Raw genomic sequence first — 25,077 nt, 5'->3', positions numbered from 1 at the left:
CCCTGCACAGGAGAACCCCAAGAATCTCACCCTGTGCCTGAGAGCATTGTCCAAATACACTCCTGGAGCTCTGTCAGCCTTGGAGTCACGATCACTTCCCTGGGGAGCTTCCTCAGTGCCTGTCCACCCTCTGGGCAAAGAACCTGTTCCTAATATCCAACCTAAACCTCCCCTGACACAGCTCTAGCCATTCCCTCGGGTCCTGTTACTCCCACAGAGAGCAGAGACTGGAGCTGCCCTCGGCTGCCCCTCCTGAGGAAGCTGCAGCCCATGATGAGGTCTCTCCTTGGTCTCCTCTACCAAAGGACTTCAGCAGCTTTTCATGTGACTTCCCCTCTGGATTCTTTGCAGCCTCCTTTGGACACTCTCTAACAGCTTTGTTCTTCTTTTATTGTGGTGCCCAGATCTGCGGGGACCTGTGGGACAAGCAGGGCTGCAGGGATCCCCATCCAGGGGAAGCAGGACACGGCTGAAGAGAGAGCCGGGCTCTGTGGGGTACACAGGGAGCCCCAGCACCGGGGCCAGTCCCACCCCTGCACCTGGGCCCTGTCATGACTCAGGCACTTTCTGAAGCCGAGGACGTGCCGCTGCCGTGTTTGTTCAACCACCCTCCACGGATTCTTTACCCATGAATCCGCGCCATTAGGCTTTCAGCCACCTGAATTATCGGCACCCACATCCTGTGCCCAGCAGTGCCAGCTCTGGAGCAAACACGTCCTTTGGCACAGCCGGGGTGGTTTGCTGTGGCCAACACCCCGAGCACCCCCCGGCACCTCTTCTTGGCCACTTGGTTCCTCTTTGTCCCACTTTACCCCCTTCCCACTGCATTACCCCGCTCCCGGTGCTCCCCATCACCCCGGGAATGCTCGGCGTGCTCTGGGAAGCGCTGGGGTGTCCCTGTCCCCGGGTTATTGGGCTGCGGGGAGAGAGGAACCGGGGGAGGATAGCCGGGGATGCAGTCGGGAATTTGAGACGGGAACCAAGACCGGGAAGGAAAGCTGGCGGTGAAACCCATCCCGCCCCACGGCAGACGCGCCCTCACCCTTCCCATCACAGAGAACCGGTCCGTCGAGGAGCGGACGGGTCGCCCCGGTGCCGGGACTGGGCGGACACCGCTCCGGTCCGCCCCGCGGGCGGTGCCCGGTGCCGGCCCGCCCCGTCGGCGAGCGGCGGGCGCGGGGAGCCGGGCGGCGGCACAGCTGCGGGACGCGCCATGCTGCCCGCTGCCCTCCGCCGATGGCTCCGCCGACCCAAGGTGAGACCGGGGGGGTCGAACCGGGCCGCCCTCCCCGCGCCCGGGACCGGCGGAGCCCCCGGACGGCCCCGTCGGGGCGATCCAGGAGCTGCGGCGATCCCGGGAGAGCAGGGGCGGCCGGGGTCCCTCGTGGTGGAGCGGGAGGAGGAAGCGGGGGGACTCCGGAGGAACTTTCCCGGTGTTTACAGCCACGCACGGATCGGTGCCAAAGCTGCCGGGATGCGGCTGAGCTTGTTCATCCTGCTCTGCCCCCGGGGAAACTGAGGCACGGGTGGGTGGGGAGGGCGGCGCTCCCCGGGAGGAGCCAGAGCTGCCGTGGGAGGTCCCACGTACCTGCCCGAACAGGTGTTCGTGGATCCGTGGGATCCGACTGTGGGAGCGGGAGGTTCGGGATCCCGCCGGAGCAGCACACGGAGATGCGGGGTGCTCCCCCATCACCCCTCTGCCCTTCCCGCAGCGCTCCGACCCACGCCTGCTCTCCCAGTTCTTCTTTGCCGACGAGAGGGTGACACGGGTGGTGGCCGAGATCAACGGGCTGGATGCCGAGCTGGATCCGCAGCAGTACCTGGTGCTCCTCAACCAGCTGCACCTCAGCCAGGTACGGGCCAGCCCGGCTCCCGCCGCGACTCGGTGCCCCCGAGGCCGCGGGTGACACCCCTGCCGTCCCCAGGCTCACCTGCTGGCCGTCCTGGAGCGGATCATGGAGGAGTGCATCCCCACGCAGCGGCACAGCCGCGACTACCTGGTCAAGTTCCCCGAGGAGCTCTTGGTGGACAATTTGGGGAACCACATGCTGTTTGCTGCCGAGGTGAGCCCGGGGTGACGGACACCCCACGGTGGGCTGACCCTGGGTGAGGCATTGCCCTGGGTGCTGGCTGCTGACACTCCCTATCCCGGCAGTGCCTCCTGGCTGGCACCTTCCTGGACATGGAGGAGTCAGACGGGGCACAGCTGCGGCCCCAGGCCAGGAACCTGCTGTGCAGCCTGGAGCTGGTCCGGACAGTGCTGCGGGAGCAAAGCCTGAGCCAGCCCAGCTCCTACCCAGAGCCTGTCCGGGCTGTGCTCATCCAATTCGACTGGCTGTTTGCAGAGTTTGAGCTGAGGTAAGGGGCAGGGTTAGGGTGCTGGGCTCTGCCGGGCTGTGCCAGGACTGTAGGGGCCTCACAGTGTCCTCATCTCTCCAGCTACGTGTCCTCGCTGGTGGCAGTGAAGTCTCCTGATGAGATCTACAGGCAGCAGGAGATCATCGTGCTCTTCTGTGAGACAGTGGAGAGGTGAGTGAGGGGCACTGTGTGTCAGGTGGGGGCTGCAGGGACTCCAGCCACAAGGATGGGCAGCATCCCGAGGCTCAGATGCACTGGAAGGGTGTCTGTGTGTCCCCAGAGCCCTGCACCTGGGCTACCTGACCCAGGAGATGATTGATGGCTATGAACCACTGCTGATGTTCACCATCCCTCGCCTGGCCATCATCAGGTGGGTGCAGCCCCTGGACAAGGGCTGTGTTCCCTGCCCTGTGCCAGCCCCTTCTCCTCATGGGGAGCTGGGGTCCCAGGCAGCCCCTGACATGAGCTGGGCTCTGTTCCCTCACAGTGGTCTCCTCATCTACCCCGAGGGACCCCTCAGCCTGGAGCGGAGCCCTGAGGAGATGTCCCGGGTCTTCAGCCCCTTCTACAACCTCCTGAAGAAGATCAGGTGTGCAGTGGGGGCGATGGCGGGGCTGTGGGGCAGCAGTGGGGCCCTGACACGGGGCTGATGCCAACCCCTCACCGCAGGGACCTGCTGTGGGTGCTGTCAGCAGAGGAGCTCTGCCTGCTGGAGAGGAGCCTGTGCACAGCCGAACAGGAGGATCCCTGCAGCCCGGATGCCCCCCCAGCCTGGGGGGCAGCTGTGCCCAGTGTGGACCCCCCTGCTCCCTTCAGTGTTCTGGAGGTCCCTAATGCCACCCAGCCACTCCCCACCTGCCAGACACGACTGGGACCCCCCAGTGCAGTGGGCAGGGAACAGGGCCAAGATGGCAAATCCCTGCCCACTGGCACAGGGATATCTGCTGCCATCCCTGGCGCAGTGGTCACCTCCCCCCTGCGCAGCCCCCAGCCCCTTGGGAGCGGCCCAGGGCTGGGGGTCAATGCCAGCCCAGGTGCCCGCTGCTCGGAGCTGCGCTCCCGCTACAGCAGCACCAAGGACATGCTGCACACCCTCTTCGTCTGCATCTCGGGTGAGTGACCCCCCCAAGCCGACCCCCCAGCTCCCTGACCCCCCCAGCACCCTGACCCCCCACCCTCCTGGTGCAGGGGTGGCTGATCAGCTGCAGACCAACTTTGCCAGTGACATGAGAAGCATCTTGAAAACGGTCTTCAAGATCGTGTGCTCGCAGGCGGAGCCCTCGGAGGAGCAGAGTGTCAGCAGTGAGTAATCCCCAGGGACATGTGGCACTGCTCCTCTCTGCCCTGCCCATCGCCCATCCCTGGTGAGACAAGGCCACAGCCCTAGGCTTGGGAAAAACGTGGCCGTCGTGCCAGCTTGGCTGGACCCGACCCTTGTCCCCGCAGAAGAGAAAGATGGTGACTCCTGTGTGACAGACGCTCCTCGCGTGGCTGACTGCCCGCTGTGCTCCAGCCCTGCAGAGGCTGCCAGGCTCCGGAGGGCAGGTGAGGTGCTGCCCAGGGGCCGTGGCTCTGGGGCAGGGCGTGAGCCTGGGGCTGATCCTGCCCCATCCTGCCTCGGGGGGTCCGGCTGTGAGGGATGCCAGGCTGAGGGGATTTTACCGATGTGTTTTGCCCAGCAGGTGCCCGCCCCCTGCCCGAGTGGGTGCCGGACAGCACGTGCAGCCAGTGCTCTGCCTGCCGCTCGCCCTTCACGCTGCTGCGCCGCCGGCACCACTGCCGCAGCTGTGGGAAGGTACAGCGGGGCTGGCAGGGGCACGTGGGGCTCCCCGAGGGACCCGCTCTGCTCAGCCCCTCTCTGTGCTCTCTGCAGATCTTCTGTGCCCGCTGCTCACCGAACACCGCCGTGCTGCCCTTCTACGGCCCGAGCAAACCCGTACGAGTGTGCACCCACTGCTACAGCACGCACCTGCCGCCCAGGTCCCGCTGTGCCCGGGGCCACTGAGAGCCGCTCTGCAGCGCAGGAGGCACAGCTGGGCGTCCGGGGCCGCTCGGGGGCTGCCGGGCAGCGCTCGGCCCCGGGACTCCCCTCAGCTCGGCGGGCACGGCGGCAGGACCCCCGGCCCGGGCTGGGCTCCCTCATGCTCGGGGCAGGGCCCCACACGGAGCGGCCGCGGAGCCACGGCGGGCTCAGCACCGCCGCTCCCGGGGCGCCGTGGGTGCTGAGGCTGCTGCCGCTGCCGTGCGCCTGCCCCCCGGCTGGAAATGTGCTTCGTGGTGGTTTTTGGTTTTTTTTTTCCCAGGTGAACTTTGGCTGCTGTTGGGCCCGGGGCAGAGTCTCCCCCCGGGGCCTGGCCCGAGAGGGTGCAAACATCCCTCACATGACAGCGGGTGCCCCGGGGCCGCCCGTGCCGTGCCGTGCCGGGAGCTGGGGCCCGGCGCTCCCCTTCCCTCCCTATCGCCTCCGCGCGGTGGATTTTAATAAAGAGATAAACGCGTCAGTCTGGGCCGTGTGGCCGTGCGGCGGCTGTGGGGACACGCGCGGGCCCGGCGGGGCGGGGGCGCCTGCGCGTGCGCGCTCCCGCTCGGGCGGACACGGGCCGGGGGCGTGGCCTTCTGGGGGGAGGCGTGGCCTCGAGGCCACAATTGCTTAAACCCCGTCAGGGGCGTGGTCTGACGCCGGGGGGTGGGCGTGGCCCGCGCCGTCCCCTCCCGCCGATTCAAATTTGAAGCACGCGCTTTCCCGCCCGAATTTGTTTGCCCGCCGCGGTGACGTCAGCGGCGCGGGGCGCCCCGCGGCCAATGAGCGCGCGGCTCGCGGCCGCCTCCCGCCATGGAGCCCGCGGGCAGCAGCATCCAGGTGCTGCTGCAGGCGGCCGAGTTCCTGGAGCACCGCCAGCCCCGGCACCCGCACCCGCCCCCGCCCGGCCCCGAGCACGGCTACGCCGCTCTCTGCCCCGCGCCGCCGCGCCGCGCCGTGGGCAGCGTCAGGTGAGCGGTGCGCGAGTGGGTGGGTGCGCGGGTGGACGGCGGCGGCGGGGCTGACCGCCCGGGTCTCTTCCGCAGGTCGGTGCACAACGCGCTGGAGAAGCACAGGTACGGGGGTGTGCGGGGAGAGCGGCGGGGCAGCGCGGGTAGGGCCCGTGCCTGGCCGTGGCTGAGCCCCGTGTCGTTGCCCGCCTGCCCGGCCGCAGGAGAGCCCAGCTGCGCTGCTGCCTGGAGCGGCTGAAGCAGCAGGTACCGGTGGGCGTGGGGCCGACCCGTTCCACCACGCTGAGCCTCCTGCACCGTGCCCGGCTTCACATCCAGGTGAGGGGGTGGTGGCACCGGCAGCGCTCGGTCCCTGTGTGGCAACAGGGCTGCTCAGCTCTGGCCCCACTCACGGCTCACCGGGCCCCACAGAGGCTGGAGGAGCAGGAACTGAGGGCACGAAGAGCCAAGGACCGGCTGCGGGACCGGCAGCGGAGCCTGCAGCGGCGGCTGGAATCGCTGCTCCTGCCCACGGATGGGGAACGGGCCCGGGCTGACAGCCTGGACTCATCCCAGCTCTCCGAGCCCTCCGAGGAAGGTAAGAAAGGGAAAGAGAGAAGGAGGGTGGGGAGGGAGAGAAAGCAGCCAAGGGCCTGACCCGGCCTTCCCCGTGCCCAGAGGATGCCGAGGTAGAGGTGGATGGTGTGGTGCTCAGCGGGGACCTGCTGCCCAGCTTTGGCACCGGGAGGGAGCACAGCTACTCCAGCCCGCACAGCCCCGCGTCCTGACGGTGCCCGCCGCCCTCCCTGCACTGCCTGCCTGCCTCCTTCCTGCTGGAAACCCAGCCCGGCCAGCCTCGCCACGGCTGCCAGGCTAAGGGGCCTCAGATGGGGGCAAGAATCCGGCCTTAACCCCCACAGCTGGGTGGCACTGGCTGTGGCACTGGGTGCATGGGGCTGGCACTGCGCTGTGGCACCTGCTGGGCACCACGAGGCACTGAAGAGGTGCTGGAAGAAGGCCCAGCTGTCACTGAGGACGCTCTCCTGCCTCCCCCTGCCACACGGGCAGTCTGGGGGCTGCCTGGTGTGGGTATGGGGCGGTGCTGCCCACTGCAGACACCACTACAGAAAGGCTCTCCTGCCCCTGGAGTGCCAGGAAGGGGAAACGAGTGCATTAAGCAACCTGCCTTCATGCTCCTGCAGCCACCCCGCCCCCTTGTACAGACCCGACACTTTTATAGTAAAGGCACTTGGTAAAACCCTGGCCTGTGTCTTCCCTGCAGAGGGCTGGACCCCCAGAGTGCAGAGCAGTGCTGGGCTCTGCTCCAGCCAGGCCAACTTCAGCCAAATCAGAGGTGGGAGTAGATTCTTTAATGATAATTACATCTCAGAAAGGGTCAAGCAGCAGCTGATTGTCAGACTTATACAGTTTCTTTAAAAATATAAAATCTAAGGAGTCTCCTATCTGTCCCGGTGCAGCTGGCCCCTCACACGTACTGCTTCTTCTTGGTGGCTGCCTTGCTCGCCAGGTCCTTGGCTTTCTCTGTGGCAGCCAGGGCTGTTTCCTTGGCTTTCTCGGTCGCTTCCTTGGCTGTCTCCACCAGTGTTTTGGATGGAGCTTCTCCTACAACATGGAAGCTGTTAACCCACAGGCTGGACCGGCCCTGCCACCCAGGCACTTCCCCACGCAGGGAGGAAGATGAGGAAGACGAGCCCGGCGTTCCTGACCCCAGCACGTCAGGGCACGTCCCACGGGGGAACCACAGGCACGTGACTGAGGCCGTGTTCCACCCCTCCTGCCTGCTCTCCACCCTTGCCCAGCCCTGCAATCACTGCTGGCCTGATCCACGCAGGAAGAGCAGGCTGTGCCAAGACACAGGGCAAAGGCAAGGGGTGAGGGTTTCACAGTCAGATTAGTTCAAGCAACAACCTGCCCAGGGACTGGAGTGTTCCCAGTGCCACCTCTAACTCCAAGAGACCCATCCCAGTCAGCCCCAGCCTGCCCTTGGTGCCCACCTTGCATTTTTGCTAGCACATATTCAAATCCCTTAGTGCTCTTGGTCACGTTGCTTTTGAACCTGGCCAGACCAAACTCCTGCAAGAGAAAAGTCAGTGCAGGCGTGAGCCCTGTCACACACACAGCCCCTGGGGCTTTGTCCTAGGCTTTAAAAATCACAGTGACCTTCACAGTGATGGTTCTGGGTGCTGAGGATGGGGGGGAACAATGGGAAAGGGTGTAAAACCAGCACGAGGCAAGGGCAGAGCAGTGGGAGCAGCAGCTTCACTGCTGGAGCTCACCTGGATGGCCCGCGAGACGCCGAACAGGCTGGAGGATACCCAGGCTTCCCGCTTGACCTCGGTCCAGTTGCTGTTCTCGGGGTTCACCCGGTACTCGCAGCGCTCCTCCACCACCTGCAGAGGCACAGCCCGGCCGTGGGCACCGCGGGGTCCCTGCAGCCCCCGCCCGGCCCAGCACCTACCATGAGGCGAGCGTGGTTGATGTTCCAGGTGAACGTGGTCATGGTTCGGTTCTTGGGGTCCACGATAGAGTCCTCCAGGATGTAGACGGAGTGGGCGACGTTGGCTGGGAAGAAGCGCTCTGCCCAGCGCGGCATGCGGTTGGTCTTGGTCAGGAGCCGCCGAGAGAGCAGCTTGTGGTCCGGCGTCACCTCCCGGTGCACGATGTCTTCGGTCAGGACATGTTTGCTAAAACGGGGAGGAAATCATCACGCCGTGCTCCTCGCCAGCTCTCCCGCGGGGCTGGCCATCGTCAGGAACCGAGCGATTAAAGCAGGGAGGAACCGGGACAGCCATCCCCGCCGGGGAGCCCCGGGCACGGCGCGGCACCGAGCCCCGCGGGGAGCGGGCGCACCTGTAGGGGTTGGGGTAGCGCTGCCAGAAGGCGGCGAACACCTGGTCCCAGGGCCCCTTGAGGACGCCCAGGCTGGCGCAGTACTTCCCCATGGGGCCGCCGCTCAGGTTCCGGCCCCGCCCCGGCCGGTGCGGCCCCGCCCCGCGGCGGCGGCGGCGCGAGGATGAGCGGGCGGCGGGTGGACGCCAAGGTGGTGCTGCTGGGGCAGGAGGGCGTGGGCAAGAGCAGCCTCGTGGAGCGCTGCGCCCACGGCCGCTTCCGCGCCGGGCCCTACCAGAACGTGAGTGACACACCGGCACCCCCGCGCCTCCCCGGGGTGAGCCCCTGCTCCCGCCTCCTGCCCCGATTCCGCGCCGTGGCCCCGGGTGCTGCCCCCCGCGTTGTCCCCCCGCGTCCCTCCCGCCCCGCGGTCGGTCCCGTCGTTTCCTCGCCCTCTTTCCGCTCGCCCCGCGGTGAATTCCGCCGTGTCCCTGCGCCGGTTTCCGCCGCCTCCCCAGGCTGGATGCCCCCGCATCCCCGGGCCGGTTCCCACCGCTCTCCCTTCGCTTGCAGACGATCGGAGCCGCCTTTGTGGCCAAGGTGATGACGGTGGGCGAGCAGACGGTGACCCTGGGCATCTGGGTGAGTGCGCGGCCGGGGCTGCGCCCTGGCCACCCCCGGTGAGGGAGCCCGGGCAGCCCCCGAGCGCTGTGACCCGCCTGTCGCCCCCAGGACACGGCGGGCTCGGAGCGCTACGAGGCCATGAGCCGCATCTACTACCGGGGAGCCCGGGCTGCCGTGGTCTGCTACGGTAAGGGCACGCAGAACGGGAACGGGAGGGAGCCGGTGGCTGCAGAGGGCCCGCGCCGGGGGGGTGGTGACACCGGTGGGTGACACCATGGGTCGGGCACTGAGGAGCAGTGCCAGCAGACCCCGGTTGCTCTCCCCAGATCTCACCGACAGCGGCAGTTTCCAGCGAGCCAAGTTCTGGGTGAACGAGCTGCAGAACTGTGAGGAGGTGCGGGGTCTGGGGGCTCTGAAGCCTCCCCAGGGGACAAGGGGGCTGGTGGTGGGGACGGGGGCACACCCTGCCAACCCTTTCCCTGCCGCAGGGCTGCCGGATCTACCTGTGTGGCACCAAGAGCGACCTGCTGGAAGAGGACAGGAGGAAGAGGGGCGTTGACTTCCACGACGTGCAGGACTATGCTGACGGTACGGCCGGTGCTGGCCCTGCCGGGGCAGGGGAGCGCTGAGCGGGTGGGCACTGAGGGAGGGCTGAGCTGCCGTGCCCACAGCAGGAGCTCTGCCCTTGCCAGGGCTCCCTGCATGGGGAGGCTCTGCCAGGGACCTCCCTGGGCACGGCGTGTCCTGACAGGGGCAGGCACGTGGCCAGCTGGGCCAAGGGGCCGGGAGCCCTGCCCTGTGCCCCTGCCAGCCCGCTGTCAGCAGCTGTGCCCCAGGGGTGACTCTGGGGGCAGACATGCCCATGGAGCTGTATCTGCTGAACCTGCAGCAAGTGCCAACCTGGGCCCTCATTTCAGAGATCAAAGCAGACCTCTTTGAGACCTCCAGTAAAACGGGGCAGAGCGTGGGTGAGTAGCTGCTTGCTGGGGCGTGTCCTGGCTGAGCAGGGCTGGGGGCTCTGCCTGGCAGGGGGGCACCCACTCCTGCCATGCCTCCTCTGCCCCAGATGAGCTGTTCCAAAAGGTGGCTGAGGACTATGTCAACTTCTCCGCCTTCCAGGTGATGACAGGTGAGTAGGCAGGACCTGTCCCTCCCCAGGCACCCCTCTCTGTGCCTCTGGGTGCAGAGCATGAGCTCTGGGGGTCTGGCAGTGCTTCCCTTGGGGCTGCTGTGGCTCCGTGCCAGGGGTTGTCTCACAGAGTCTGAGTTCCATCACAGCACCCTCAGCCAGGCTCAGCACATCCACCCAGCTGGCTCTTGGTGGCCTCTGGCAGCCAGGAGTCTTGCTGGGCTGCACGACTGGCTCAGCTGTGCAGCAGCCCTGCCCAGGCATGCTCAGCCTGGCTGTGCCTCCTGCCCGGGCTGGGCCGTGCTGTGTGAGCTGTGCCATGAGCCTGCACCTCGCCACTTCTCCACGGGGCACCAAACCCTCCCCTGGTACCTGCCAGGGCCCACACCTGGGACCAGCAGCTTTGGTGGCGTGGACGTGCCAGCAGCCTGCCGCTCCTGCTCTCTTCCAGAGGACAAGGGTGTCAACCTGGGCCAGAGGAACAGTCCCTACTTCTACAGCTGCTGCCACCACTGAGCCCCTGTGCCAAAAGGGAATTGCTGCTGCTGGACGGGCAGCTGGCGCTCACCGGACTGCCGGTTTTTTACCTGCTGTGTTTTAGCTGTTGGGGCCTGTGCAGCACAGCCTACGGACTGCTCTCCTGGCACAGAGCGGCACAGGGCTGCCGTGCAGCGCCAGGAATCATGGACTGTCACTCTGGGACCCCCTCCCTGCCACCTGTGGTGTTTGTGGGAGCTGTGGTGGCCCAGCGGTGGCCAGTAACTTATTCTCTCAGAGATGCTCGATTCTTTGCGGATTTATTTAAGCGTCTTCTCTCGAGGTGTACAATGTAAATAAAACGCGTTGTGGTCTGAGCCGTACCCCTGCGCGAGGCCGTCAGGGCTCTCCCTTCCCTGCCTCCCCCCACTCAGCAAGACAAACCACAAGAGGACATCGAGAGTAAAGTTAAACTTTACTTTACAGTAATTTTTCTTCTATATACAAAGAATTACAGTACATGTTCTGGGAGCACCTGGGCAGGGCAACCCTCTTTTCATGATAAGTTTCACATACACAGCCAACAGTCTAAGGGGAGCAAAATGAAAGTAATCAATGGTCCAAGACTCTCCCCTCTCCCTCTTCTAAAAATAATATACATGCTGGAAATATGTAGTTTACTCTCACCTGCTCTGGCATTCCTTCTTACAACTGACAGACGACTCCTGGCCAGGGTTGAGCACCCCTTTGTCCCCCCTGCAGTGCTCTGGCGCTGGCCTCTGCCTTGGCTGGGATCCTTGACTCCTGATGTGTTTCCCTCTGCCTGAGCCCACAAAACAGGACCCTGTGGGGGACCCCCATTCACCACCACCCCATGGGCAGCAGACCTCAGAGGGGACAAAGGCAGCGTGGGGCTGCTCACACCGAGGTTCTTCCCACGAGCAAACCTCTCACTGATGGCTCCAGCACAAGTTATGCTGCTGCCGTGAGTCCCCACGTCCCCGGGCAGTGAGGAAGGGGCAGTGGCAGCCACCCTCCCCAGGGCCCTCGGCCAGCTGGGAGCACACAGTGCTGGAGGGTGGCAGGGGACATTAACAGCGAGGCACGGTGCCCAGCATGGTCAGTGTCTTGGGGGTGGGCAGGCTGGTGGGACAGTGAGCTCAGCACCACGGATACACAGGCTGGGAGTGCCACTGCTGAAAGGCTTCCAGGGCCCCTCGCAGGGAGAGCCACTCCCTGCCTGTCCCTGCTGCTGGAACACATCTCACCTCCCACCCACACCAGCGGGGCCACCCTCAGCTCCAGCCCTGCTCCACCTTGAGCCTCCCGGTGCTTGCTGCTTTTCCTTTTAACAAGTTCCCAGTGTCTACAAAAAAATACACAAAACCCAGTTCCTTGAAGTCAACAACTCGGAAACATCAGAAAAAGAAACAAAAACTGAAACCAGCTCAGTACCAAACGGACACGAAGAACATGCAGTAGCAGATGCCTGCTTGCTTCACGGGGCTCCACGGGCTCCCCACGGGGCTCAGTGGCACACTGGTTTAGTCTCAAAACCACCATAACCTGAAGGAACCGAGTCACTCCTTGTCCTGTTTCAGTCACACGTGCTGAAGCCCGGCCCTAGCTCCAGGGGGATGGGATCAGCTGGCCAAGAAGCCCCAGCCCGTGGGCCAGGAGCCGTGAGTCCAGCCCTACTGTGCTAAGCTGCCAACGGGTTTACAATAGCACCACAATAGCCCAAGGGCTCTGCCAAGGGCAAACATGATTAAAACTTTACCTTGAAATAGGCCATAGCAACAGCCATTTCTCAGATTTCCCTAGGAGGTAGATTCAGTGCTGTAGGGACTGTCCATCACTGCTGCTCCTCCAGCCCGAGCTCACACAGTCTGTCCTGTTCCCCCGGCACCAAACTTTGCTTACATCACTTTTGTAGGACCCGGAGCAGGAATCTTGCATCCTCCCCTCTCCTGCTAAGCAAGGGCACTGCCACCCCTCAGGTGAGACTCCTGCTGAAGCCAGGCACGTGGCAGAGCAGCCCCCAAGCTCCAGTGTCCCATGTCCCAGGCCCTGGGAGCCCCAAGCACCCATCAGCTGTGCTGCTGCAGGAGGAGCAGCCTTGGCTGCAAATGCTGCCACCAGCGTTATCACTATCACAGGAGGGTGGGTAATTAGCGAGGGCAAAGCCTGGGAGATCAAACACAGCATCCCCCCATACTTTCAGAGTAGCTGCACGATTTGCCACTTTGCTTTAACACTCACTGGCTAGCAAAGGCCAAAAGCCTCATCAGTAATTTAGGGCAAAGCACATTACAAGCAGGTTACAATTATGGATACTCCAAACATCAAGCAAAATCAGAAGTTAAGGCTGAAATTAAAAATAAACAGAAGGTGTTGAAGGTCTGAGGTTTCTCAAACTCCCCCTGCCCTGTCACAACGATGGCTGTGGTGTCCAGATCCGAGCTGGGCACACCCAGAGCATGCTCAGGGCTAACACACTGCCAAGAGCATCAAGTTAGGGCTGCTTTTTCTTTCTCTTCCGTTTTTTTTTCCTGTGAAACTAAGCTGAAGCTTTTCTAGCAAATGCACTGTCTCACCTTAGCTCTTTAATGTCCTTTACATTCAATCATCTCTCTTATCTCCCGAACTTTAACACCAGCCACACCTTCAGAGCCTCTGCCTGCAGGGGTTTAACCCTGAATTAACACGTGCTCCCACAGTACCACCCAGATGCTTTGTGTATTGAAGTGACTGGTTCCTGTGGAGCTTTTCTTTTGTTAAATAGGAAAAGTTTAACTGGAGAATAGCAATAAAGCAAGTTGCCATGAGCTAATTTGGACACGTGCAGTAGGTGAGTTGATCATTCCTTACAGTGATAACTCTCCTGATAGATTCACCAGAGCCCTGGCTGACAGTGGGCACTGGGGAAAATGGGACAGGCCACGCAGAACAGTGGCCTGTGCCTGCTCCCCTCCTGCCCACACATCCCACACGGCCTGTGGTGGCTCCTCCTCTGCGACCCTCATCCCCTGACCGTGCTGTTACCCCTCATCAGAGCTCCTCTGTCACCAAAGGGCACCTGGGACTCTCCTGCCCACTAGAGTGTCCTCTGGTGGGGTGGAGGCCACGGGCCACTGCTGGCCCCAGCCCACTGCTCTGAGCAGGGACAGCAGTTATCCTGGCAGCAGGGATGCTGAGCAGCAAAGTGTTCACACAGGAGCAGAGCCTGCATCCCCTTCAGAAATGGCAAGAGGGAGCCACTCCTACCAGGAATGAGTCTGGAAAATTCCTGTGAGCTGTCGTGGGACACCAGGGAAGGGACAGAGATAATGACACCCTTGATTCTGCTTCTACAGTGCTCCACACACCAGTGAATCAACACAGGCGTCACCCCTCACCACCTTGGGTGCAATTAGGGCTGACCCAGGACTAAGTGACCGGGTGACTGGATCCCTCCAACACAGCAAGAGCACCACAGCCTTGGCATGGAGCTGTGGCACAGGTCTGAGCCCACCACGAGGCTGCAGCAGTGTCTCCCACAGAGCCTGCCAGGGCCATGAGTTACTTTGTCTCTACCCTCTACTTTTAAAATCCCTCGTGATTCAAACTGGCTGAATTCTGAAGGCAGCAACAAATGGCAACAAACAAACCCAAATGCTTCAAGGCAGACATGTTCCTCTCCTCCTCCAAGGCAGCGCGGCCAGCTGCCACCACAGTGAGTCACCTTGAGTACAGAAATTCCCACATTTCCTTCACAAGGTTCTGCTGCCCGAAGATGTTCATGCTCCCTGATGATGGCAGGCTGGACAAGGGCAGGGCTGCTGGTCTCTACAGTTGGTCAGACCTTGTCTAGGTGACACAGAAAAGCCCAGAGACTCCCAAAAGCACCTCTACTCCCTCTGAAAAGCCCTCTTGATCTGACAGAGCACAGCCAAGGCTCCAGCGAGAGCAAAGAGGGGAGAGCAGCTTCCTGCCTTCCTCCTTCAGTGATGTTCCTCAACACCAGCCAAGCAGCCTCCTAGCTAAGCTGAGCTCAACTTCTCAACAGAGCTACAGGAAGCCAGAAACCTGGACCCTTGTGGAAAAGGGAGACAAGAGAGACAGGGTACAGCAGCTGCAGCAAAGTAGGCTGTGGAAAATGCCATGCAATGGTTTAATCCACATTCACTGTTCCAAACAAGCTTTTGGGTAAGCACCTGCTGGCATGAAAGACGGCTGCTGCCATGAGCCTCATCCTGCCACGTGAGCCCACGATTTATAGAAGTGATTTTTTTCAAACCTGCTCTTGTGAGAATTCACTGAGAACTTCTCCATTTTACAGATTTAAAAAAGCCTGCACCAAAAATATTCACAGTTTATTTTTTCATGAAACAAGTAACTAGTTAACACGTGACAATGCGAAGCAGAGGTGGACAGAGCAGTGCAGAGACCTCTCTGGTTACAGTGGGAGCTAGCTGGGTGCTGGCACTGAGGAAACCCTACTTACACAATCTACATGACTAAGTCCAGCTCATGGGAAGGCTTATAAATGTAAATTCAAGATTTATTTTCCTTCTCACACATGATAAATACTTAATATACTGAACGCCATAATTTTTTTTTTAAATTTTTGTTTAAAAAACCTTAATGAATGCCCTTAAGGTAATCTTCTCTCTCAATGGATCTGAGTTGTCCTGATTCCCTTTGTGGAGGAGTCACGCAGAAATGCAAGCTGCTTGCATTTCCCTAGTTTCAGCAGCAAGCAGGAACTGACCTGCCAGTCTTCCCGGAAAAAAAAACAAACATTAAACAAGAAAGTTTCCATAAGCCATAAAGCTTTTGCAAGTTGTGAGCTATTCTACAAAGGATCTGAAATGATTCGGACTAGAGGAGGGATAGCACTGGTGATGTCCCCTTGTGCCCAGCACACCCGGCCTCTACAGCAGGACGTTGTCTCAGGGTGCACACATCAGGAAAGGAGAATCAGGATTTGTCTTGGTACAGGTGTCTGCCTCCCTTCATAGAAAACTGCAAAGCTCAAGACCGTCTGCTCTGGGAGCAGCAGGCACTTGCAAGCCAGGTGGGAACAAGGACCTGCTCCCATGTTGGAGGAAGGAGGTCAGCATGGGGCTGAACTCTCCCTTCCTGGGGAGGGGCCTGTGGATCTGCCTGGAAGGAGAAGGAGAAGGATACACACACTGGAGCTGCGCAAGGGTCTGGCAGCGGCACGGAGATCCGAGGCTGTGGCCCCAGACTGGTGGAGCTCAGCTAATTACAGAGGTAATGTGTTGTGAGAGTGGGAAAAAAGCTGGTCAGCAGCGTTTCCTCGGCAGGACACCAACCCTATCCAGGCCAGGCAGCGCCACCAAAGGAGGTCTGTCCTCCTCCTGTCTGCGAGGGTGCCGGTGGTCACAAGATGCTGCAGGTCCCTGGACTCTACTGCCTGCCCCACGAGCACCACAGCCAAACCAACTTCTGCCTCAACGCTCGAGTGAACGGCTTGCAGCAGGCCTAGTCTGGACACCAGCCCGATGACCACCAGGTACTAAACATCGCCTTCACTGTAAAAGGGAGAAGAGAAGAAAAGAAAGCCAGGCAGCTACTGGAGCCCACCGTGTTCCAGTGTGAGAACTACAATTCAGTTGGATGGACGCACACGCGCACACACACATGCACACCAACACAGTCCAGTTAATTCAAGTCTCCTTTGGTTGTAGAAGGGTTAAGCCAGAAGCTACACAAGGGGAAGGTGTTGAGATGGGTCCCGATCCAGCTACGGCACCCTTGCCTCTGAGCAGTGAGCAGGACAGGCTTGGCTTGCTGCTGGCAACACCAGGTGTGATGGGAACGCGTTCTGAACACATCTGAGGCAAAGGGAGAAGGGACTGTCAGTCCGCTGGCTCACGCTGACAACAGAGGTCTAGAAAAGACTGGATGGAAATTTGAAAGGGAGCACTGTCCCCCTGGCAGGGCAGTGCTCAGCACCTCCAGGAACCCACTCTGCTCTGCTATTGCTCCTTATGGGTCACTACGTTGTCAAGTGCAGGAAAACACTCCGCGCGTCCTGTGCTAAAGGATTAAGACACAAGAATGGAAAAACTCCCAGATGACTTCTTCCAAGATCTCTCTTTTCCCCGACTTCCTCCAGATTTCCTGCTTCTTGGGCCTGGCCAGTCACAGCTCTGTAAAAAAGGAGCCTGAATGGATACTGCCTATTGCTGAAGAAAACTGCACAGAGCGAGTGCAGGAGCTCCTCTCCCATCTCACTGCAGACGATCCCTGTCCTTGAGCAAACCACACACACAGCATGTCCCAGTAAACACATGGACAAACCTCGTAAAGCAACGCCCTGCAGGGACAGAGACCTGGGCAGGTGACATAAAATCCCTTCCCTGCTTCTGGAGTCTGCAAGGACATACACCTGACTGCTCACCACGTGATCCCTGAAACATCTCCAGTGCCAGGGTGGCCTGACTGATCCATTTTCTTTAAATGCAGTAACAAGAGCAAGGCCCTGGCTGTGCCTAGGAACCCACCTACAAATCAAACCTGGAGCTTGAACACGCTGGATCAGTAATGTGACCATTTCAATGGAATTGGAGATTTTTATCCAGAGTGGACTCTTTATTTCAGCTTTACCATTTGTAAAAGGAAGAGGAAAAGGTCACGGATGCTCTCTCCCTTTGGCTGGGCCAGACTCAGATTTATAAGAGAATGTCCTTGCTCACATCACAAGAGAATATGGATGGGATGTGCATGGGTTAGGGGCTGGGCTCAGGGAAGTGAATAAAAAAAACAAAACAAAGATTCCCCCTCCCTAAACATTAAACGACTGAAACCTGCCTCCCATATTCACCAACCTCACTTTGGCTCTGAGTCAGCCAACTCACGACAGACAGAATCCTGGTTACGGGCTAGCGCTGTGTTTTGTTCAGGCAAAGGGTCCTGCCCCCGAGGAGTCTGTGCTTTTCCACTCAGCCAAGTAATCTGATCAATTGTCTGAACGTTCGTGACAAGCCACTCCATCTGCTCTGGGGGCACCGGCGCTTCCCTGGCTGGCCGAGGGGTCTGCTCGAATGCACACAATCTCTCTGATGTCCAGGGGGTCTGCTCCGAGGGGGCTGAGGCCACTTCCCAGCTGGGCTGAAGGGTTGGCTCTGGTAGTTTCTCTGCTGTCCGGGAAGGCTGCTCCGCAGGCGTCAGGGTTTTCGTGCTGGACCAGTGGCTTTGCTCGTGCGTCTGTAGTTTCTCTGTAGGCCAAGGTACTTGTCCAACCTGTGTCACCACCTTCCCAGCAGACCAAGAGATTTGCTCCCCAGCTAACATGGTCCTCTCTTTCTGCTGGGGACTCAGCTCCATGGCTGGGGCTCCTCTCTCCTTGAGCTGAGCGTTCTGGTCGACGGGACGCAGCGCCTTCTCCGACAGCAACAGCCTGGGAGCTGATGCAGCTAGAGGCTTGTCCAAGGCTTGAGGCCGAGGAGCCACAGCAGGAGCCAGCTTATCCGATGCCTGAGGCCAGGATACAGGGGCTGTAAGAGTGAGAGGCCTCTCCAAGAGCTGGGGCCGAGACACCCCAGAGCTGAGAGCCTTTTCCAAAGGAAAAACCCGCAGGGCCCCGGAGTCAGCAGCCTTCTCTGCAGGAAGGGGTCGCAGCACCCCGGGGGAGAGAGACTTCTGTGTGAGCGGGATCCGAAGGGCCCCCGAGCTGAGACCCTTCTCTGTGGGCAGGACCTGTGGTGACCGGGAGCCAGGGGCCTTCTCCGGAGACAGGGACCATGGCAACCCTGAGCTGGGAGCCTTCTCTGTGGGCAGGAGCTGAGGCATACCCGAATCAGCAGCCTTCTCTGGAGGCAGGGGATGGGGTGACCCAGAGCTGGGAGGCTTCTCTGTGTCTGGGACCCGCACTGTCCCAGAGAAGGAAGCCTTTTCTAGAGGCAGGGATTGTGGTTCTGCTGATCCAGGAGCCTTCTCTGAGGGCAGGACCCGTGAGACTGGGGAGTCTGGGACTTTTTCAACGGAAACAGACCACAGCACCTCGGGACTGGAATCCATCTCCAACGCTGGGACCTGTGCCACCACAGAGCTGGAAGCCTCTTGCACAGCCGGCGGCTGCGGACTCTGGGCAGAGGAGTCATCCAGCGGCTGGAGCTGGTCGGCCTCAGGAGGCTCATCCTCTGGCTGGGACTGCAGCATCCCCACCGAGGCGAGGAGTCTGTCAGACAGTGGAGGATGCAGGCATTTCACGGGGAACTCATCCAGCAGCTCGGGCTGCTGCGCCCTGCTGTCAATGAGGGACTTGTCCGATAACTCCAACACCTCGGGGGCATCAGGAGTCTCATCTGCCAGCTGGAGCTGCAGGTCAGCAGCAGTAACAAGTGACTCATCCAGCGGGGACTGAGGTGATCCTGGGGGAGATTTGCTCGGCAGCTGAGGCTGCGAGGCGTCGCTGGAGGACTCGTCCAGCGGCCAGAGCACCGCGTTGCTGGGAGGTTTGTCGGGCTGCTGAGGCCGCAGCGCTACGATGATGGGCTGCTTCTCTGACTGCAGCCTCAGGGACAGGGCAGCCTGGGGCTTGTCCGATGGCTGCAGGCGGAGCGACAGGGTGGTGGGAGGTTTGTCCGAAGGCTGAAGCCGCAGCGAGAGGGTGGTGGAGGGTTTGTTGGATGGCTTCAGCCTCAGTGACAAGGTGGCGGGGGGTTTGTTTGACGGTGGCAGTCTCAGAGCCAGGGTGGCAGGTGGTTTGTCTGGTGAAGGTAGCCTGAGGGCCAGGGTGGTGGGGGGCTTGTTTGATGGCTGCAACCTCAGGGCAAGGGTGGTGGGGGGCTTGTCTGAAGAAGGCAGCCTCAGCGCTAGGGTAGCAGGGGGCTTTTCTGGTGACTGCAGTCTGAGGGCCACAGACTGAGGTAGGCTGTCCAGGGGCTGAACACTCAGGTCTGTGTCTGCCTCTGTTTCTGCAGGCAGCTGCTCTGGTGGCTGGGTGTCCTCACCGTTAGTCAGGCCTTCTATGGGAGGTGCATACTCACGAATTTCTCCTGGCTCTAGAGGGTGAGGCCCACAGGGATCATGCTCTGTGCAGCACAATCGTCCATCCAGCTTGGAGATGAAGAGCATTCCTTCCCGGTGCTGCTTGCAGAAGGACCTGGGGCACATCTCGCAGAACGAAGCTGCTTCCTTACCACACACGTCACACTGATGCCACGGGCACTCCCACTTTCCTGCAGCACGGACACGGGAGAAAAGACACACCTTAGGAGTGGGACAAGGGCAAGAGACAAAGACCTGCTGCAAAGGGAGTTCAGGGGAAAGGGAGAACACTGCTGTAATACCCACATACAATTCTACATGTCCTCTTCAGTTTCTGCCTTAGCTCAACAGGCAATTAACACCAATCTGCATCCTCAGAAGCAGCAAGGGCAATGATAATCATGAAAAACACAAGCCACATCAGCTCAGACCAAAAGCCCATCTGGCTCCTGCACAGCACTAACCAAAAGAGGTGTCTAGAGAGGAGCAGACACCCCCAGTTTGCACATCCCTGTAGCAGTGGTTATCTGGGCACAACACCCAAAGGACTTTTTAAGCTAACATGTCAGATTCATCTTTTAATTCTGGGTCAGAAACCTCCCTTCCTGTTTTTTAGAAAGAAGAAGTAAGAGAGCAGTGATCACAAGGGCTAAGTTTCTATTGTCTCTGAACCCAAAGGCACATCCTTAACCTCTGGCCATGTATGGCCATGATAAAGCAAAGCTGCTCCCCCAGCAGCTCCATCTTCACAGTGAACCTACTGACCATCAGTACCAACACCACCAGCAGGCAAAACACAACATTACACTTCAGAGACTGCTGCTTTTCTCACTCATAGATCACCTCACTGGCTCAGCCTCCTGCTCCCTCAGCCAAGGCTGTGTTTGGCTCTACCAAGCACTTCCAGTTCGTGGACACAACCAGGTACACGCTGAGCCCCTGACCACAGGATGAGCAAAGATGTTTTTCCAAACACACCTCCTGCCTCTGTACTCTCCCAGCACTCCACACTCCCAATCTCTCCTGCTCCTGCCTTGCTGTGGGGAGCAGCTCCTCGCAGAGCAGCCCTGACACAGAGCTCTGAGCCAGAGGGCAAACACAGACACCAGCCAGGCCAGAGCACTTCCCAGCCTGCCTGAACCAAGCCCACAGACCTGTGGCTGTGGCTACCAGCCCCTTTCCAGGGAGGCTGGTTCCTGCAGCACAGCACTGAGCAGCTGTGGGCATTGCTCCCTGGACTTGTGCAACAGCAGCTCTCCACTCCCCTCTCTCATGCTGCTTCTCCCCTGGGGTTGAAGGCAACACGTAGTAAGTTTTTCCCCTCCTTTGAAGCCAGTCCAAGTCTTCTGTTCCAGTCTCAAAATATGCACTCTGCTTTTATGTGTCTTTTCCAATTTTTCAGCGTTTTTTTCCAAGTGAGGATGTTTAACACTTCCCATGGTCTCCCCTGTTCCTGGCTCATGGTGCTGCAGCACAGGCTGTCACTGCTCCCCCTGCACCAGCAGCATCCCAGAGAGCCACACAACACTGCCAAGACCCTACAACCATTCTTATAGAGGTCATTTGTACAGATGGAAAATAAAAAAGTCAAAACCTGCCCCTTTGTTGCAGAAAGGATAAATCCTTTCAAACCACTCTAATGGTCTTTGACAGGATAAAAAGGTCTAATGAATAAGCACCCTCTCCAGGGACAGCCCAGAGCTCTTGGAAGTAAGATCACACAATTAGCAAACATGCAAACAAGCAGGAAATTCCAATTACTTGACAGCAATGCTCATGGCAGAGGAAACATTTGAAGTAGAAAGTGCTGAACCTTTCATGTCCTGAATGATACTCCAAGGAGCAGGGTATGAAAATCACTGCCTATGTGTAAAAAGAGTAAAATTGCTACAACTGACTGAAAATTATTCTCAAAAAACAGTTATTAATGGTCTTGTGGCAAACTGAGAAGGCATTTCAAATTACATCCTTCAGGAATGTGTTTTAATCTGTACAATAATTTAAATTTCTGAAAGCAGAACAGCAAATACTCTTACAGATATGGGTAGATAACATCCAGCCTGTAAGGGACTACAAAAATCTAGTTGGACAGGCTCAGAATTTAAACTGGACAAATGCTCTTGCACCAACAAGGTATAATTAAATAAAGACAGGTGCAAAACAGGATTGAAAGAGGAAGAAATAAATATGAGAAAAGGATCAAGATGAAAACTCAAGAAGAATAAAGCAAACCATCAACATCACATCAATATAAGTTATTTTTGCAAAAGAAGTAAAACACAATTTACGAAGAAATTTTATGTAAAAACCAAAATATAACTATTCTCTTCTGTCAGAGTAAGGCAGGCCACGGCTACAATGCTGCTAAAATACTTGTTTCCAGTTTTAAAAAATGTGTAGGCAAGTGGGACACGGTCCAGAGTAGATCAAGAATAAAAACTTCAGGCTATGTTTGTACAAGCTGGAAAAGGACTGAGACAACAATCTTCCACTATATAAAAAAATGTATCAGAGAGCTGGCAATTCTTTGTGTTTTTAAGTCAGGCTGTTAGAAGAAACTTTGCAAATATAAAGTAGGTGAACAGGCTGGAGGCTGGCCTGTACTTTTTGAGTATTTTCTTATTTTAGATTTTTGTCCTCATGTCACACATACTAGAACATGCTTTGGTACTGTTCTCTTACTTATGAATTAATGGCTATTCAGATAATTAAGAGATTCTTTTCTAACTCCTGTTTTCCAGCATAGCTTCTCCTCACCATTCAACTCACAATTGTCTTCAACTTTGGGTAAACAGCCAGTGTGATGACCAATACCTCAGCTATTGTTTGGATTATGCTCTGCAGCCCCAAGAATGGGGTCAATTCACAAGCACCATCTCTTAGGCAAGGACCAGCTCCCCTTTCAGCAACTAGTTCACCTCTTTGCAGTCACAGTGGGGTGCAAACCAGGGCTGGGTTGGTTGGGCAACAAGATCTGTTCAAGTGAGAAAGATTTCTCTAAATGTTAAGAAGCAAGGTCACGAGCAGCACCCGGGGCCAGCACCGTGAGCCAAGCAGAGCCCAGCTGTGCAGAGCACTGACCTGCAGGTCTCTTGGTCAGGTTGAGGCAGTCAGCATGGTACACCTTGGGGCAGCCTGACTTCTTACAGGAGACCAGCTGCCCCCCGTCCCCGCAGCTGAAGCACTCGTCCTCCCTCTCCTTCATCACCTCCGCCTGCGACCTGCGCTTCATCTGCGGCCGCCTCTTCAGCTTCTTGGACTTCTCCTCGCTGAGGCTGGGCTGGCTCTGGGGGTCAAAAGATGTTGGTTAACATCCACCTGCTCCCTTCCTGCTGCAAACCCTGCTGCTGACACAAATCCCACTGCCAGCTATGCCTGAGGCCTGTGCAGCATCTCTAGTGCTGCTCGGTATTTGGCAACCAAGTTACTACAGCAAAAAGCTCCCAGTTATTTTGAAAGAGCCTGAAGTCATGCAGTAAAGCTTGACTGGACATGGGATTTATCTAACTAGCAACAGCAGAATGAGGAGCTGGGGCTGCCTGGTGTCACTGAGCTCGTGCCACCTCTCCCAGACTCTTCAGGTCAAAGTAGTCAGGTGTCCTGGCACACATGACTCACAGAATCTATTCAGGGCCTTCCTGCACTTTTTCACATTCATCACTTCCCTCTCCAATTTCAGTATGAATTTATCTGTCATCAGTTTAGACCTACTTGTTCTTGTGTCAATGGTGTTCTTTTGCACCAGAATCACAAAATCAGAAGACCTCCAAGATCATCAAATTCAGCATTTGAAGCTTTTCTGTCTCCATGAAGAAACCTCTGGGACACACTCTCCTGCAAACTGAAACTGTCACAGTCTGCACACTCAGTCTTCCCAGTGGCTTTTCTCTGCCCTTATTGAGTACATTTATCCCAAACAGAAGTTACAGAATTACACACGCTACCTCAGATAACACCTCTCATACAAAGACAAAAACACTTGGCCAAAAGAACAGGAAATTCCCCCAAAGCACTGCCCTCATTTGCCTTTTCCACAGCTGTGTCACACCACAGCTCAGTCCTGCAGCAGCTGAGCTGCAGAGTGGCTCCTTCTCCACCACGACCTTCTCCTGGTGGATTTGTTTCTGCTGTTCACCTCTCCAGGTGTGTACTGTGGAATATCCACTCTCCATTCCCCCATACCCAGTTATTCCTTTGCATCTTCCCCATCCTCTCACTCTCCCACACCAACGACAACCAAACTCTGCATGATCACAGTTAAATTAAATTATCTGTGTAGTGAAGTAACTACAACTGGACCCAGGACAGGCAACGAAATGGTTCAAGTGCTCTTTTCTCTGGCCTGAGGCTTCCTCCAACCCTGCTCTTCCAACTCCCCCTCCAAGCCAGGCTGAGCCTCCCATTGTGTGGAACACTCAGCTCCACAAAGATGATGCTTCTTGCCCCCAGTCCTGACCTTATCAAAGCACCATCACTTTAGCTTATCTAAGGAGACATGAGCTAAATTCTGTGCCATTTTCTACATCTCTTTGTGTTCAAATATGTGTTCTCCATGCAGGACATCTCTGTGTGCTGAGACAATGCCTATGAAGCAATTTTTACATCCTTTACTCTGCAAAAATATCGTGCATAATATTTTCATCATCAAAACATTTAAAAACCTTGGTCTCCAGACCTACAATTACATAACTCTGCAGTTTGCTACCCAGCTTTCCTGTCACCAAGAAGTTACATCTCTTGATTGTTTCCTTCCCCTTCACATGTGGATGTTTCTGCTCTCATACCATCATTCCCCCTGACAATGGGGACAAGCCAGGTCTTTCTTATCACTGAAAATGCAGGCACTGAAATACTACCACCTAAACTATGCTGGTTTCTCGGCCATCTAATTACAAAGAGAACAAGAAAATCCCTTCACAGCTAATTTGAATGTCTAAGAGAGGTCTAACAGCTGGACTAAGCGATTCCCACTTGCTCCCTGCAGTACCACAGACTCCCAAACATTCCTCCACAGTCCTGGTTAGAAGCCACTTTTAAGAGTGAACTTGAGTATAATCGGTTTTGTCTTGCTGTATCTTCAGAAAGCTTAAAAAATGCATGTATTGTGAGAAGAATTTTTTTAAAAATCACCCCAATGTATTGTTTTCTGGAACTGTTTCTTAGCCCATCTCATCAAGATGGAATGAGTAGCCTCAGATATCACAATGGAACATGAATGCCAACTAAAGGGCACCTCTCTCTCATTTCCATCATGCAACCTCCAATTTCAAGGCAAAAATGACAGTCAAGCCATGTGTAACACAGGGGCAGCACAAAATCAATTGAACTTTAAATTGCAACCCGAAAAGGAGCTAAATACATGATATGTGCCACTCCCCTCATCTTCCAGCTTCTGAAGACATCAATTTTTTATTTTTGTAAGTAAATTTTTCTGAAGAACTAATCTCTGGAGAATTCATAAAACCTTCCCTATATATTGATGGGGCCCAACAACTGTGCTGGAGGCTTTTAACCCTTAACTGTGGGCACGGAAGGATCCACATGCCAGAGCAGAGGGATTACAGACTGATTTGGTGAAGCACTTGTAACAAACCAACAGCTGAGACATAGATTTAGTGGGTGACAGCTGGGAACTCGGCCAACTGCTCCTGTTATTTCCTTTTCCC

At 57.6% G+C, this 25,077-nt stretch overlaps 5 protein-coding genes across 11 annotated transcripts in view; 3 read left to right on the top strand and 2 right to left on the bottom strand.

Annotated features, from left to right (window-relative positions):
• The first annotated feature begins 483 nt into the window (after window positions 1–483).
• LOC120498606 (lateral signaling target protein 2 homolog) lies at window positions 484–4,783 on the top strand. 2 transcript variants are annotated; one of them, XM_039701580.1, is made up of 12 exons: window positions 484–1,255; window positions 1,713–1,853; window positions 1,926–2,063; window positions 2,156–2,358; window positions 2,440–2,529; window positions 2,639–2,728; window positions 2,846–2,947; window positions 3,028–3,470; window positions 3,547–3,660; window positions 3,805–3,903; window positions 4,041–4,153; window positions 4,232–4,783. In XM_039701580.1, the coding sequence occupies exons 1-12, from the start codon at window positions 863–865 to the stop codon at window positions 4,361–4,363; spliced, it is 2,058 nt and encodes a 685-aa protein (XP_039557514.1). In that variant the 5' UTR covers window positions 484–862; the 3' UTR covers window positions 4,364–4,783. The 2 variants fall into 2 exon arrangements, with proteins under 2 accessions (XP_039557514.1, XP_039557513.1); XM_039701579.1 differs by having other exon boundaries at window positions 4,038–4,153.
• A 408-nt stretch (window positions 4,784–5,191) lies between these two features.
• On the top strand, window positions 5,192–7,330 carry MXD3 (MAX dimerization protein 3). Of its 2 annotated transcripts, none has more exons than XM_039701303.1 (5): window positions 5,192–5,349; window positions 5,425–5,454; window positions 5,553–5,667; window positions 5,761–5,926; window positions 6,980–7,330. In XM_039701303.1, exons 1-5 carry the CDS (start codon window positions 5,192–5,194, stop codon window positions 7,099–7,101), a joined length of 591 nt encoding a protein of 196 aa, XP_039557237.1. In that variant the 3' UTR covers window positions 7,102–7,330. The 2 variants fall into 2 exon arrangements, with proteins under 2 accessions (XP_039557237.1, XP_039557238.1); XM_039701304.1 differs by lacking the exon at window positions 6,980–7,330 and adding an exon at window positions 6,007–6,584.
• On the bottom strand, window positions 6,677–8,355 carry PRELID1 (PRELI domain containing 1). Its single transcript, XM_039701302.1, has 5 exons — window positions 8,200–8,355; window positions 7,808–8,033; window positions 7,626–7,739; window positions 7,344–7,422; window positions 6,677–6,951 (listed from the first exon to the last, which is right to left on the bottom strand). The coding sequence occupies exons 1-5, from the start codon at window positions 8,289–8,291 to the stop codon at window positions 6,815–6,817; spliced, it is 648 nt and encodes a 215-aa protein (XP_039557236.1). The 5' UTR covers window positions 8,292–8,355; the 3' UTR covers window positions 6,677–6,814.
• RAB24 (RAB24, member RAS oncogene family) lies at window positions 8,303–10,785 on the top strand. Of its 2 annotated transcripts, none has more exons than XM_039701300.1 (8): window positions 8,303–8,479; window positions 8,752–8,820; window positions 8,911–8,989; window positions 9,129–9,196; window positions 9,291–9,390; window positions 9,720–9,770; window positions 9,869–9,931; window positions 10,311–10,785. In XM_039701300.1, exons 1-8 carry the CDS (start codon window positions 8,363–8,365, stop codon window positions 10,445–10,447), a joined length of 684 nt encoding a protein of 227 aa, XP_039557234.1. In that variant the 5' UTR covers window positions 8,303–8,362; the 3' UTR covers window positions 10,448–10,785. The 2 variants fall into 2 exon arrangements, with proteins under 2 accessions (XP_039557234.1, XP_039557235.1); XM_039701301.1 differs by having other exon boundaries at window positions 8,306–8,479; window positions 10,383–10,785.
• A 79-nt stretch (window positions 10,786–10,864) lies between these two features.
• Window positions 10,865–25,077, bottom strand: part of NSD1 (nuclear receptor binding SET domain protein 1) — a 60,837-nt gene continuing 46,624 nt past the window's right edge. For 2 of the 4 annotated variants that reach the window (XM_039701296.1, XM_039701299.1), the window contains 2 exons: window positions 22,493–22,697; window positions 10,865–19,602 (listed from right to left, as the gene is read on the bottom strand). In XM_039701296.1, the coding sequence (XP_039557230.1) occupies window positions 17,249–19,602; window positions 22,493–22,697 (2,559 nt within the window). In that variant the 3' untranslated portion in view covers window positions 10,865–17,248. The remainder of the gene's footprint in view (window positions 19,603–22,492; window positions 22,698–25,077) is intronic. The other 2 variants (XM_039701297.1, XM_039701298.1) reach the window with 2 other exon arrangements.

The sequence above is a fragment of the Passer montanus genome, unplaced genomic scaffold (genome assembly GCF_014805655.1).
Source record: "Passer montanus isolate IOZ18808 unplaced genomic scaffold, ASM1480565v1 scaffold15, whole genome shotgun sequence".
Taxonomy (NCBI): domain Eukaryota; kingdom Metazoa; phylum Chordata; class Aves; order Passeriformes; family Passeridae; genus Passer; species Passer montanus.
Note: the sequence above shows the minus strand (reverse complement) of the source record. Positions and strands in the feature narration are given on the sequence as shown.

Bases quoted from the DNA above. Each gene is read 5' to 3' on its own strand.
- RAB24 (XM_039701300.1), top strand. From the start codon at position 8,363: ATGAGCGGGCGGCGGGTGGACGCCAAGGTGGTGCTGCTGGGGCAGGAG. The intron at 8,990-9,128 runs GTAAGGGCACGC...TGCTCTCCCCAG, and splicing joins GGCTGCCGTGGTCTGCTACG to ATCTCACCGACAGCGGCAGT. The intron at 9,932-10,310 runs GTGAGTAGGCAG...GGTACCTGCCAG, and splicing joins CGCCTTCCAGGTGATGACAG to GGCCCACACCTGGGACCAGC.
- MXD3 (XM_039701303.1), top strand. From the start codon at position 5,192: ATGGAGCCCGCGGGCAGCAGCATCCAGGTGCTGCTGCAGGCGGCCGAG. The intron at 5,455-5,552 runs GTACGGGGGTGT...GCCCGGCCGCAG, and splicing joins AACGCGCTGGAGAAGCACAG to GAGAGCCCAGCTGCGCTGCT. The intron at 5,927-6,979 runs GTAAGAAAGGGA...GTTAACCCACAG, and splicing joins CTCCGAGCCCTCCGAGGAAG to GCTGGACCGGCCCTGCCACC.
- PRELID1 (XM_039701302.1), bottom strand. From the start codon at position 8,291: ATGGGGAAGTACTGCGCCAGCCTGGGCGTCCTCAAGGGGCCCTGGGAC. The intron at 7,423-7,625 runs GTGAGCTCCAGC...TTTCTCTTGCAG, and splicing joins GCGTCTCGCGGGCCATCCAG to GAGTTTGGTCTGGCCAGGTT. The intron at 6,952-7,343 runs GTGGGCACCAAG...TCCATGTTGTAG, and splicing joins TGTGCTAGCAAAAATGCAAG to GAGAAGCTCCATCCAAAACA.
- LOC120498606 (XM_039701579.1), top strand. From the start codon at position 863: ATGCTCGGCGTGCTCTGGGAAGCGCTGGGGTGTCCCTGTCCCCGGGTT. The intron at 1,256-1,712 runs GTGAGACCGGGG...CCCTTCCCGCAG, and splicing joins GATGGCTCCGCCGACCCAAG to CGCTCCGACCCACGCCTGCT. The intron at 2,359-2,439 runs GTAAGGGGCAGG...TCATCTCTCCAG, and splicing joins TTTGCAGAGTTTGAGCTGAG to CTACGTGTCCTCGCTGGTGG.